Here is a 10,932-nt window from a genome sequence, read left to right as displayed (position 1 = left end):
GCTGTCCTGGGCTTTACACCACCAGCAGCATCAAGGCTAGGTCTTAATCTGTTTTATAACAGCGCAGGACCACACTGTGTCGGCTTGGACACGTATCGTTTAAAGTCATTCCGCTGTCTATACTAACACAATAAATAAATACTTAGATGCTTTTACCAATTCTCATGTTATAAAATGTAATATCAAAACATTCCACAGGATTAAGAACTATTCAACAGTGTGCATTCGAATGAGGCCATGTATGTAAAGCACTTGACACAATATACATAGAAAAAAAAAGATTTTATTGATTCATTAACAATATTAATTTATTCACTTTGATCTGGGTAACATCAAGGCTGTTCACCTCACACCCTAAGAAGGCCTTCCTCTCACTGCACTACTCAGAGAAGGAGAGGAGAGCAGGGAGACAGGAGAGGAGAGCAGGGAGACAGGAGAGGAGAGCAGGGAGACAGGAGAGGAGAGCAGGGAGACAGGAGAGGAGAGCAGGGAGACAGGAGAGCAGGGGTAGGAGTATTTAAAAAAAGAGAGCTGAACTGAGAGGAGGATGAGTGTAGAGTAGAGGATGTCAGTGTAGAGTCCTGGCTCCCCACAGCTCTAGAGGGAGAAAGCAAGGCACCCTAACCCAGCTGGGGCCACCATAGTGCTAAATGCTTTACAAGAGGTGAACACACACACACACACACACACACAGACGCCTGCCTCGATCTCCAAGCCCAGACCAACAGACTGAAAGCTGCAGTGTCACACTTGTAGAGGTCTGAACCTGGCCAACACTCGACTCCCAGAGGATTCCAGAACGTCCTGATCGTTCCAGAACGTCCTGATCGTTCCAGAACATCCTGATCGTTCCAGAACATCCTGATCGTTCCTGAACATCTTGATCGTTTCAGAACATCTTGATCGTTCCAGAACATCCTGATCGTTCCAGAACATCTTGATCGTTCCAGAACATCCTGATCGTTCCAGAACATCCTGATCGTTCCAGAACGTCCTGAACCAATGAAGTTCATTGTTCCAGATGTGCATGCTTGCACCAACCCTGTGAGTCTAAATTTGATGTTGGCAACTGTAAACACCATGTAGTAGGGAAAAGGCAGGTGGAATGGGATTGGAACACAAGGCAACACACACACACCCCAGACTCTTTAAATCTCTTGCTCTCAGATCAATGACAGCAACGTAGAGCTTACAGGCACTTTAGTCTAAGCGACAAGTTGGTTACACGTACAGCACTGATACGCATACAGCAAAACAACCACGGATTCTGAAACGACGCATCTGGATGGATGACACACACCATTTTAAAGCACTAAACCAGTCTTCACTACATGGCTTCCCCACCCACGCAGAACACAACACTTTGATTTTTTAGCTGGCTGTTTTTTAGCTCTAAGAATGTTCTTCAGACAGCAGCACTGTATTCACACACACACACACTCTGCAGGTGAACTCAGGTACACATCAGTTCAAGACAGAACCCAGAAGCCTGTTTCAACCGAGAGCTTGGTATGACCGCATGTTTTCCGATTTCTTAGACACAAATCAAAATATTTTAAAAAAATTATATAAAAAGGAGGGCTTTAGTCGTGAACTGCAAGGCGATAATCTGAGTGTTCTAGAATAACTACTACGCAACTAAACCTAGAGCTCTGTGCATAGCCTCCATGTTCACACTAAACCACCACCACCATAAAGCAGGTTCTTAGTCCTGGACTTCGGACTGCAGCAGATTGTGGGCCGCCCAGAGGGAGAGGCCGGTGGGGGAGGCCAGGGAGAGTGTGGTGACGTGTGTAGGACGTACAGGCACTGGCGCCCCCTACTGTTTAAAATTGGGAAGTAAAACCACCCAAGATTACCTTCGGGGACATTTGATTTGGGAACTGTTACTTTGGGGGTCATCTACTGGAAGATATAAATCCTGCACACCCCCACAATTTAGATTTCAGATGGTCTGTTCCTCACGCAGCTGAGCTTCCTGGTTTTCAGAGAAGCAGTGATCAAACTAAAATCTTTTTCAGGTAAAATCGTTGGCAGGGCAAAGTGACAGAAGGTTGTCTTACAGGATAAGAAATTATATTGTTTCAGTATGATGTAATTGTTCTGATGTCTAGAGTGATCCAGAAAGGACAAGCCCGCTCACCTCTGAACAGGCTGTGGCCAAACGACAGTTTCAGGTCAGTTTATTTCTCCTCAGAGGTTAGAGGAGGAAGGGAAGGATGCGTGTTAAGGGATTGAAACAAGGGCCTCCTAAGGATGCAGGCTACTCCTGGTGCTGAGGGCATGCCGGGGCATGACTGACAGGAGGCGGGGCCGATATGGGCGTGGTTCCGGAGAGGGCGTGTCTGTGGGGGGCGTGGCTCTGGAGAGGGTGTGTCTCTGTAGAGGGCATGGATCTGTAGAGGGCATATCTATGGGGGGCGTGGCTCTGGAGAGGGCATGTCTGTGGGGGGCGTGGCTCTGGAGGGGGCGTGGCTCTGGGGAGGGCATGTCTGTGGGGGGCGTGGCTCTGGAGGGGGTGTGTCTGTGGGGGGCGTGGCTCTGGAGAGGATGTGGCTCTGGGGAGGGCATGTCTGTTGGGGGCGTGGCTCTGGAGGGGGTGTGTCTGCATGGGACGTGGCTCTGGAGGGGGCGTGTCTGCGTGGCTCTGCGGGGGCGTGGCTCTGGAGGGGGCGTGTCTGCGTGGCTCTGCGGGGGCGTGGCTCTGGAGGGGGCGTGTCTGCGTGGCTCTGCGGGGGCGTGGTCACCGGGAGGAGCTGCGCTCCTTGCTGACACAGTCGTCCTGCGTGGTGGCGTCTCCGTTAGTCACAGCACCACATGTCCGCCTCTTCTTCCTCCTGTGGGACATGACGTCTCCCTCAGAGCCGGAGCCAGCCTGGAGGGGGAGGGGGGAGAGAGGAGGGGGGAGGAGAGAGAGGAGGGGAGAGGAGAGAGGAGAGAGAGGAGGGGAGAGGAGAGAGAGGAGGGGGGAGGAGAGAGAGGAGGGGAGAGGAGAGAGGAAAGAGAGGAGGGGAGAGGAGAGAGAGGAGGGGAGAGGAGAGAGAGGAGGGGAGAGAGAGGAGGGGGGAGGAGAGAGAGGAGGGAGGTGGAGAGAGGAGGGGGGAGGAGAGAGGAGGGGGGAGGAGAGAGGAGGGGGGAGGAGAGAGGAGGGAGGTGGAGAGAGGAGGGGGGAGGAGAGAGGAGGGGGAGGAGAGAGAGGAGGGGGGAGGAGAGAGGAGGGGGGAGAAGAGAGTAGGGGAGGGTGAGAGACAGAGAGCGTGATATGGAGATAAGATATAGTGTATATGAGGAGAGTATTAAATTGCTGATGTATACGCAGTCAGCAGAACAGTGTATCCTATAAAGCAGTGTCTGTCAACAAGGGTAACCTAGCATCTCTATGACACACACACAACCAGTAGACTGACAGCCAACAACAGCTACCTCCAGTTTTGTCCCAGCCAGTAACTCTAGCCCCCCCCCCCACACACACACGCACACACACGCACACACTTCACAGGAATGTAATACACATGGCCGCCAGGAACATACATGTGAGTGTGTGTGTGTGGAGGAAAGATCCTACAGAAATAGTCTCCAGCAGTGAGTACTGTCAGCTCCCTGTCTGTCTCCAGAACACCCTGGAGAACCTGCACCTGTGCAGTGGAGACACACACAGGGAGTGTGTGTGTGTGTGGTCCTCTGCACGTGTCCTGGGCCTGTGACAGGGAGACATGGGGCCCCTGCGGTCCCCTTCACCCAGTCTGGGCAGCCTGGTCGTGGGGCCGGGGTCGTGGGGCCGGTGTCACTGTCCCCGTGTGAGCGAGCATGGCTCCACTTGGGTTTCTGTACACGTACTGCACATGCATGCATGTCTGTGTGTCTGTGTGTGGGTCAGATGGCTGAAGGGAGTCAGATGGCTGAGCGGTTAGGGAATCGAGCTACTAATCAGAAGGTTGCCGGTTCGATTCTGGCTGTGCGAAATGACGTTGTGTCCTTGGGCAAGGCACTTCACCCTACTTGCCTCGGGGGGAATGTCCCTGTACTTACTGTAAGTCGCTCTGGATAAGAGCGTCTGGTAAATGTTAATGTGTGTGCGCGAGCGGGACACAGGACATACATCAGAGTCTGATTCGGAGGAAGATGAGGATGAGGAAGATGAAGAGTCGCTGGAGCTGTCGGAGGCGATGCCTGTGGACTCCTGCAGGTCCACTTTATCAGCCAGGGCCGCCATGTCTGGTCGCTCTGTCTTCAGGATCCTATGGATGGAGAGGGGGGGAGAGAGAGGGGAGAGGGGGGGAGAGAGAGATAGAGGGGGAGAGAGAGAGAGGGATGGGGAGAGGGAGAGGGAGGGAGAGAGAGGGGAGAGGGAGAGAGAGGGGAGAAGGAGAGGGAGAGAGGGGAGAGAGAATGTAAACACACTAAGACCCTTCATGTAAAGGTCTCCATCAACCCACACTATGTAAGATGACCCAATCCTGACACAGTACACGACTGTGGGGTGAACTAGCATCACCAGTCACATCTCTGAAGGGGGTTAACCTATTGGGGATGACCTCGGGGCCATTTCTAGCTGTGCAGTCATGTACCTGGCTCGACAGGCATCTGCCTGGACAGCTAAGTATGGATCAGGACCCTCTGTCCTCTTGGCACCAATAGCATCCTATACATAAACATGTCAACACATTCTGCTGCTTTCCTGCAGTCATGTATACCGTGTGTGTGTGTGTCTTACCGGTACCACTTGCGGGACAGTTTGGGCCTGCCTCGCACGGTCTTGTGCCACACGATGGGGAAGTTGGTGGCGCTGGCAAAGTTCTGCGTGACGGCGATGGTGGTGTCCAGGTTTAGAACCACGTGCCACCAGCCTCCTGCACACACACACACACACAAACAGAGACACTTCCATGAGCAGCAGGACATGATATCTACTACTGCTGCTGCTAGTGCAGAGCTAATGCTGTATATGTTTGTTAGTCACGAACCGCTCGTCCCAACAACTTCCCACGCACCAAGTCCTTGGGTCATTAGCATTACACCTGCCGGATTTAAACTACGGTGCCCTGTTCAGTCCATGGACACATACAGATTACTGCCTTTTTAGTTATATTAGGCTACCTCAGTTCTACTGAAACTGCATAGACAGACACACTTCCCAAAGCAGGCTGAGATGTTGCTGCTGTTGAACAGCAGCTTCACAGCCAACCACAGGAAGACTCCTAGATCTGCTTCAGTCCCCAAAGGATCGGCTAATCCTAATCTGGTCTCTTCCTGTAATCCCCCAGGATGGTGTCAATCCAGCTAATCAGGGCCAAACGACACCCATGTCTCTAAAGCAAGAGGCTAAAAAAATCAGCATGGTAACAACAGTAATCTCTAATACTGTAATGTGATGGTTCTTATTCCAGTTAAGTAAAAAAATAAATAAGTAAATTATTATTTAATATGTTATGGTCTCATGGTTGCTGTGACAACGCAAGCAGCTATATCTAGTAACAGCCGGTTCAGACCAGCTGAGCAGCTGGTGTTGTTTTCAAACACACATCAGAGGTTACAAAAGATTTGGTTGAGATGGCCAGTCAATAATACCATACCCAGGCTCCAGTCTACCAGCTGTGCCCCACACCTCCACCCTCCACACCTCCACCCTCCACACCTCCACCCCCCATGCGTTTGGAGACATTCTATAACCAGACGTAGCCGTGTGACTATGGGGAGGGTTATAATGCGGATGAGATGACTAGGTCATCGCATCGTGGAAGTTCCGGCCAGCGGTAACCCGTCACCTATAGCAACCCAACGGCGAATAAGCTCAAGTTAACGGCAGCTAACTGCTCCTGAAAAGGAAAAAACTAAAGATTGTTCCCACAAGAGGACACAAACACTCGCACAAACCTAATACACACACACACACACACCAACAGCCAAGCACAGAACTAACACAACACAACAACCAAACACAGTCACACACACCCCGCCCACACACCCCACCCCGCCCACACACCCCACCCACACACTCACCGGGTACAAAGACCGTCTCCCCAGGGCCCTGCAGGATCTCCAGGGGTCTAAACTCTGCGGGCCAGGTGGACTGCTGCGTGCGGGGGTACACCACAGTGAACCAGGTGATGGCCTCATCCTGCTGGTTCCCTCCATCGTCCCGCGTCACCTGCACCACACACACACACACACACACACATCACTGTCTGCCTGGGACTACCTCTGAGACTGGAACCACTAAGCTTCCTTTAACCTTCTCCCACTACACCCAAGACCCCTTGACAGAGGTTGTGGGGCAGTGTTGGGGCTGTTATTTGAGCATGTTGTAGTATTCAATACAAAAATAATTAGCGTGTGAGACACAACATCGTGGACGAGGTGAAAGGCTCGAGGTTTAAAAGGTCACCTTGATGAGCTCGCGGGGTGTGTGTGTGGGGAACAGGCACCAGCGCTTGTGGCCCTGGACCAAGGCGTTCCAGGCGCTCGTGCCCAGCGGGTCGATGTGGATCCCGGTCCCTGAGCGGGCGGGCCCCATCACGAACCACCTGGAGGAGAAGCAGGACAGCACGCGATCACACTGGGTTTGTTTTGTCAGGGAGTCAGGTGGCTGAGCGGTTAAGGAATTGGGCTAATAATCAGACGGTTTCTGGTTCGATTCCCCAGGGAATCGGATAGTAATCCGAAGGTTACCAGTTCGATTCCCGGTCATGCAAACTGACGTTGTGTCCTTGGGCAAGGCACTTCACCCTACTTGCCTCGGGGGAATGTCCCTGTACTTACTGTAAGTCACTCTGGATAAGAGCGTCTGCTAAATTACTAAATGTAAATGTTTTCCGTGGATGGGCACTGCTCAGCGGTGGAGCACCAGGCCCGGGCATACACCTGGAGGATGGGGGACCCCCTCACCTGTAGGGAGGCCTGCGTTTCTCCCCGGCGAACTGGAACAGGTCGTCTCTGAAGAACAGGGGAACCTGGTAGTCGTCCAGGAGCTTGCCTCTCTTGGCGTGGTCCCCGTAGCTGCTGTCGAAGATGTAGAGCGGGCTGTCGTCACGCGTGCCCTCCAGGTACTCCACGTAATACTTCATCTTCATCTTCACAGAGTAGCCCTCGTTGTCCTCGCCGCACTTGAACTTCTGGTTGCGGTACTTCCGTTTGAGACGCTCCAGGGACCATTTCTCACGGGCCGGCCAGGTGTCCTGGTTAGGTTCGGGGGTGGGGGTTAAGTCACAACAGCTTGTATGTAATTCAATACTGAATTTCTATAAGAGTAAGTCTCAGGGAGCAACATTATAGTTCATAATCGTAATGATAATATTAAGATATCATTTTTTTTGTAGCTAGGCTGAAACATGCTGCTAGCCAGGCCAGCAGCCTTGTTTCCTCTGCTACCTGTGGACACACCTACCTGGCAGTTAAGCAGCACCACAGGCTTGTAGGGCCGCTCAAAGCGCTGGATGAACTCCTCCGGGCTGAGGCGAAGGGTGTCCACTCGCTCCACATTATCCTGGAGGGGAGGGAGACACAGGTAGCAGTGGGGGGGCGACACAGGTAGGAGTGGGGGGGCGACACAGGTAGGAGTGGGGGGGCGACACAGGTAGGAGTGGGGAAGGCGACACAGACCAGGAGGATAGACAACAAAGCAGCAGGTATGAGAGAAGGAAAGTGTGCATGTGTAATGGAGTAGGTGTGTATGCGTGTGTGTGAGTGCTGGGGGAAGCATTTAGCACACTAAAAACCTTATTGACTTGGTAATTGACTTAACCCTGTCTACCTAAAAGCCCGGCTTTGTTTAAAGCACTTAACGCTGTCTACCTAAAAGCCAGGCTTTGTTTAAAGCTTGAATGAGGTAGTCAACGGTCCAGGATGCAAGTGACAGAAATCGGTCCTTTGAGGCAAGCTGGACAAAGAGTAGAATGCCACAAACTGGTGTTGAGTTGTTGACTTCCAGACCAACTCCAAACTGCCAATGTCTGGAGGGACATGGATATTCTTAGCCTCACCCAAGTACACATAAGAGCTCTCTCTTAACACTTCAAGGGCTTTAAAATACCCTGTTGCATTTGAAACGCTAGATGAGGCCTCCATTGGCATACCGAGAAGAGAGAACATTTCCTCCGGTATTCACTCTTGTCAGACCCACGTTAAAGTAGGCATAGACCCAATCGTGTCTCTTTGAGATGCACATTTTAAGAAACCACATGTAAGAGTTAACTCTAGTAGCCACATAGACTAAACACGGTCATAAATGTTACGTTGGACTAAATATAATTTATAGTATTATATGATAAACTACATTGATTAAACGCCGCACTTAAGCCTCTGGCTACATTAAAGGTCTAAGTTTGTGACAAATAACCCTGGCTCGTGCTTGGCCTTTGATGGCTATATCATACCAATATAACATTCCTGACTAAATTTGTTGTAGTTACAACTAGCTAAATTGCGGTCAGAAACTGGCATTTAAGTCTCTGCTAACATTTGGGGGAAATCTCCTTTGATTCTTATTCACACAACTGACCAGATATTGTTGAACCCAAGACCCTTGGCAAGGGTCAGTATTGGTACAGTGGCTACCATGTCTGCACAGCCTACGTGACCATCCGCACAGACTTTGGTAACGTGAAACGTGCTGGTGCTAGTTAGCGTTAGCTAGCACTTAGCTATTGACAGTTTACCTTCACTGTCCGGTGAGACAGATCGAAAGTTTCGTGATAATCATGTTTGGTCCAGTCTAACGAGTCCTTGAGTTCGGGCCTGGCGTTCCGTTTCGCCTCTTTAATCCTCTTCTTACTCTTATGGTTCATTCCTCCGTAAAAAAAATGGGAGTTGTCCTGAGTTAGCTATACAGCTAAACTGGGTAATGTGAGCAAACACATTAACTAGCCCAGTCGAGGCTGGCGTAGCTAGCTGGTGGTAGCCTGCTGATGTAGAAGTAGATGGAGTGGTGCTAGCTAGCTAGCTAGCTAAACAAGCGCTTCTGCCAAGCAAAGTCAGAAGTGTCTCGTAGTGTGGTTAGCAAATACGACACGTCGGATCTGTACGATGTGGTGTTTGGAGCACAGTTTTAAGGCAATTAAGGTTGGGATAACAAACTAACCAGACCTGCTTCGGTTGCTTAGCTAATGGTTTAACACCCGCCTACAGAGAACATATCGCAAGTGCATTGGTCACAGAAATAACTAGAATGTATCGTTGATAGGACAAAATGTCGAACCCGCCTTCCCGCCAGCGCCACATCCAAATGTTATTTGCTATCTTGATGTAGAATAGCTTTTCACTTCCGGTTCACAGACGGCGTCTTCACGACAAGGAAGTCGCTGAATGAGGCCCCGCGAGGCGAAATATTATGTCAGCATTTTTTATTTTAAAAGTTAATTGTAAACAACTTAAATCAATTGAAAATGGAGAGCAGTGATACTGCTGGATCCAACATAGTCGCGAAAGCATTCACATTTGAAGGGAGAAAGGATACGTGGCCATCGCTGACTGTCAGCATTCCTGAGGTTGTGGCGCACTTCATACATTGTTTTGCCTCCCTCCTTACAAAAGTACTATCAGTCTCCGAGTCTTTATTTCGGGTACACTTGTTCATTTGTAAAACACTTGTTTTAAAACAGGCGTTGACCGTTAACTAACTAATCCTGGGCAAATTCAAGGTCTATGACAACACCGTTCTCTTGTGTTGCAGGTCCTCGAGCCACAATATGGCATGTATGTTTGGCCCTGTGCAGTGGTCCTGGCTCAGTATGTGTGGTCCCACGGGGACGAACTACCCCAGAAAACAGTACTAGAGGTGACGGATTGTCCTTGTTATACTCCCTGCTCTAACCCACGCTCAGAGTCGAAAATACGATCATAGGTGGATCAAAATGGTGGACTTTGCACATGAAATGGATGGACGGATGATGACTACTCTTTTGAGCTGTGTAGGGCCAATGTGGAAGTCTTGCTGGCTCATGAAGGAAGAAACACAAATTGTGTGTTAATCTCAATGACATTGTGATCTTGTTTGTTTCTCAGTTAGGGGCTGGTGTAAGTTTACCAGGTGTGGTGGCCGCGAAGTGTGAGGCTCAGGTAATCCTGTCCGACTGCGCAGAGCTCCCGCTGTGTCTGGAGAACTGCCGGCGAACCTGTTCAACGAACGACTTGGCAGCGGTGCGCGTGGTGGGTCTAACCTGGGGCGAGATCTCCCCCGACCTCGTGCTCCTGCCTCCGGTAGACGTCATCCTGGGGTCCGACGTTTTCTACGAGCCAGAGGGTAATTCCCCCTTTGGGTTCTTTGTCTATTGTATATTTGGTTCAGTAATATTTAGTTTATTCAGTATTAGGAAGGGGCTTCTGTCGGGTGTGTGGTCAAATAAGACATTATAAATAATCATGTAATCTCTGGGCAACTTAATTCAGATTTCGAAAATGTCCTTGTGACCATCACCTTTCTCTTGAGGAAAAACCCAGAGGCCCAGTTCTGGACAACATACCAGGAGAGAAGGTAAGCCAGTCTTGAAACAGCCAATACAATGTGGCTTGTCCAGTCTAAGTATTGTTAAACTAAACTCACTCTGGAAAATACCCCATACACATTCAAGAGCCTAGTTTCAAAAAGTTAAATTGCACTTAGTTTGAGACTGACCCATCTCCACCCTTGTGTTCTAGTGCCGACTGGTCTATAGAAGCACTGCTGCACAAATGGAAGCTTCAGTGTGTCAACATTCCACTGGAGAGATTCCAAGCCAATCAGGCCCACCTGGCCGGCTCCACACTTCCTGGAAACCATGCTGTGCAGATGCTAATTATCACGTTGAAGGGACAGGTGCAGAAACCAATAGCTGACACTATGAAAAGAACCTTTGAAGTATTTTAACTACCCCCACATAAGCCATGTTATTCATTGACCCTGGAGATAACTTGTGTTCAGACAAATGTGAATAAAGTTCTGGAATTGTTCTGTATCGT

At 50.2% G+C, this 10,932-nt stretch overlaps 2 protein-coding genes across 5 annotated transcripts; one reads left to right on the top strand and one right to left on the bottom strand.

Moving 5' to 3' along the window:
- Positions 1-263: 263 nt before the first annotated feature.
- Positions 264-9,097, bottom strand: jmjd6 (jumonji domain containing 6, arginine demethylase and lysine hydroxylase). Its single transcript, XM_067233338.1, has 8 exons — positions 8,655-9,097; positions 7,385-7,483; positions 6,886-7,175; positions 6,386-6,524; positions 6,001-6,148; positions 4,715-4,850; positions 4,100-4,238; positions 264-2,875 (listed from the first exon to the last, which is right to left on the bottom strand). Exons 1-8 carry the CDS (start codon positions 8,781-8,783, stop codon positions 2,744-2,746), a joined length of 1,212 nt encoding a protein of 403 aa, XP_067089439.1. The 5' UTR covers positions 8,784-9,097; the 3' UTR covers positions 264-2,743.
- Positions 8,897-10,928, top strand: LOC136940981 (histone-arginine methyltransferase METTL23-like). 4 transcript variants are annotated; one of them, XM_067233340.1, is made up of 5 exons: positions 8,900-9,057; positions 9,668-9,772; positions 10,000-10,237; positions 10,384-10,468; positions 10,633-10,928. In XM_067233340.1, exons 1-5 carry the CDS (start codon positions 9,022-9,024, stop codon positions 10,838-10,840), a joined length of 672 nt encoding a protein of 223 aa, XP_067089441.1. In that variant the 5' UTR covers positions 8,900-9,021; the 3' UTR covers positions 10,841-10,928. The 4 variants fall into 4 exon arrangements, with proteins under 4 accessions (XP_067089443.1, XP_067089441.1, XP_067089440.1 ...); XM_067233339.1 differs by lacking the exon at positions 8,900-9,057 and adding an exon at positions 9,255-9,482; XM_067233341.1 differs by lacking the exon at positions 8,900-9,057 and adding an exon at positions 9,511-9,527.
- The last annotated feature ends 4 nt before the right edge of the window (positions 10,929-10,932 follow it).

Source organism: Osmerus mordax, chromosome 3 (assembly GCF_038355195.1).
Source record: "Osmerus mordax isolate fOsmMor3 chromosome 3, fOsmMor3.pri, whole genome shotgun sequence".
In the NCBI taxonomy this organism is placed as follows: Eukaryota; Metazoa; Chordata; class Actinopteri; order Osmeriformes; family Osmeridae; genus Osmerus; species Osmerus mordax.
The sequence above is the reverse complement of the archived record's forward strand: the minus strand, read 5'-3'. Positions and strand labels throughout refer to the sequence as shown.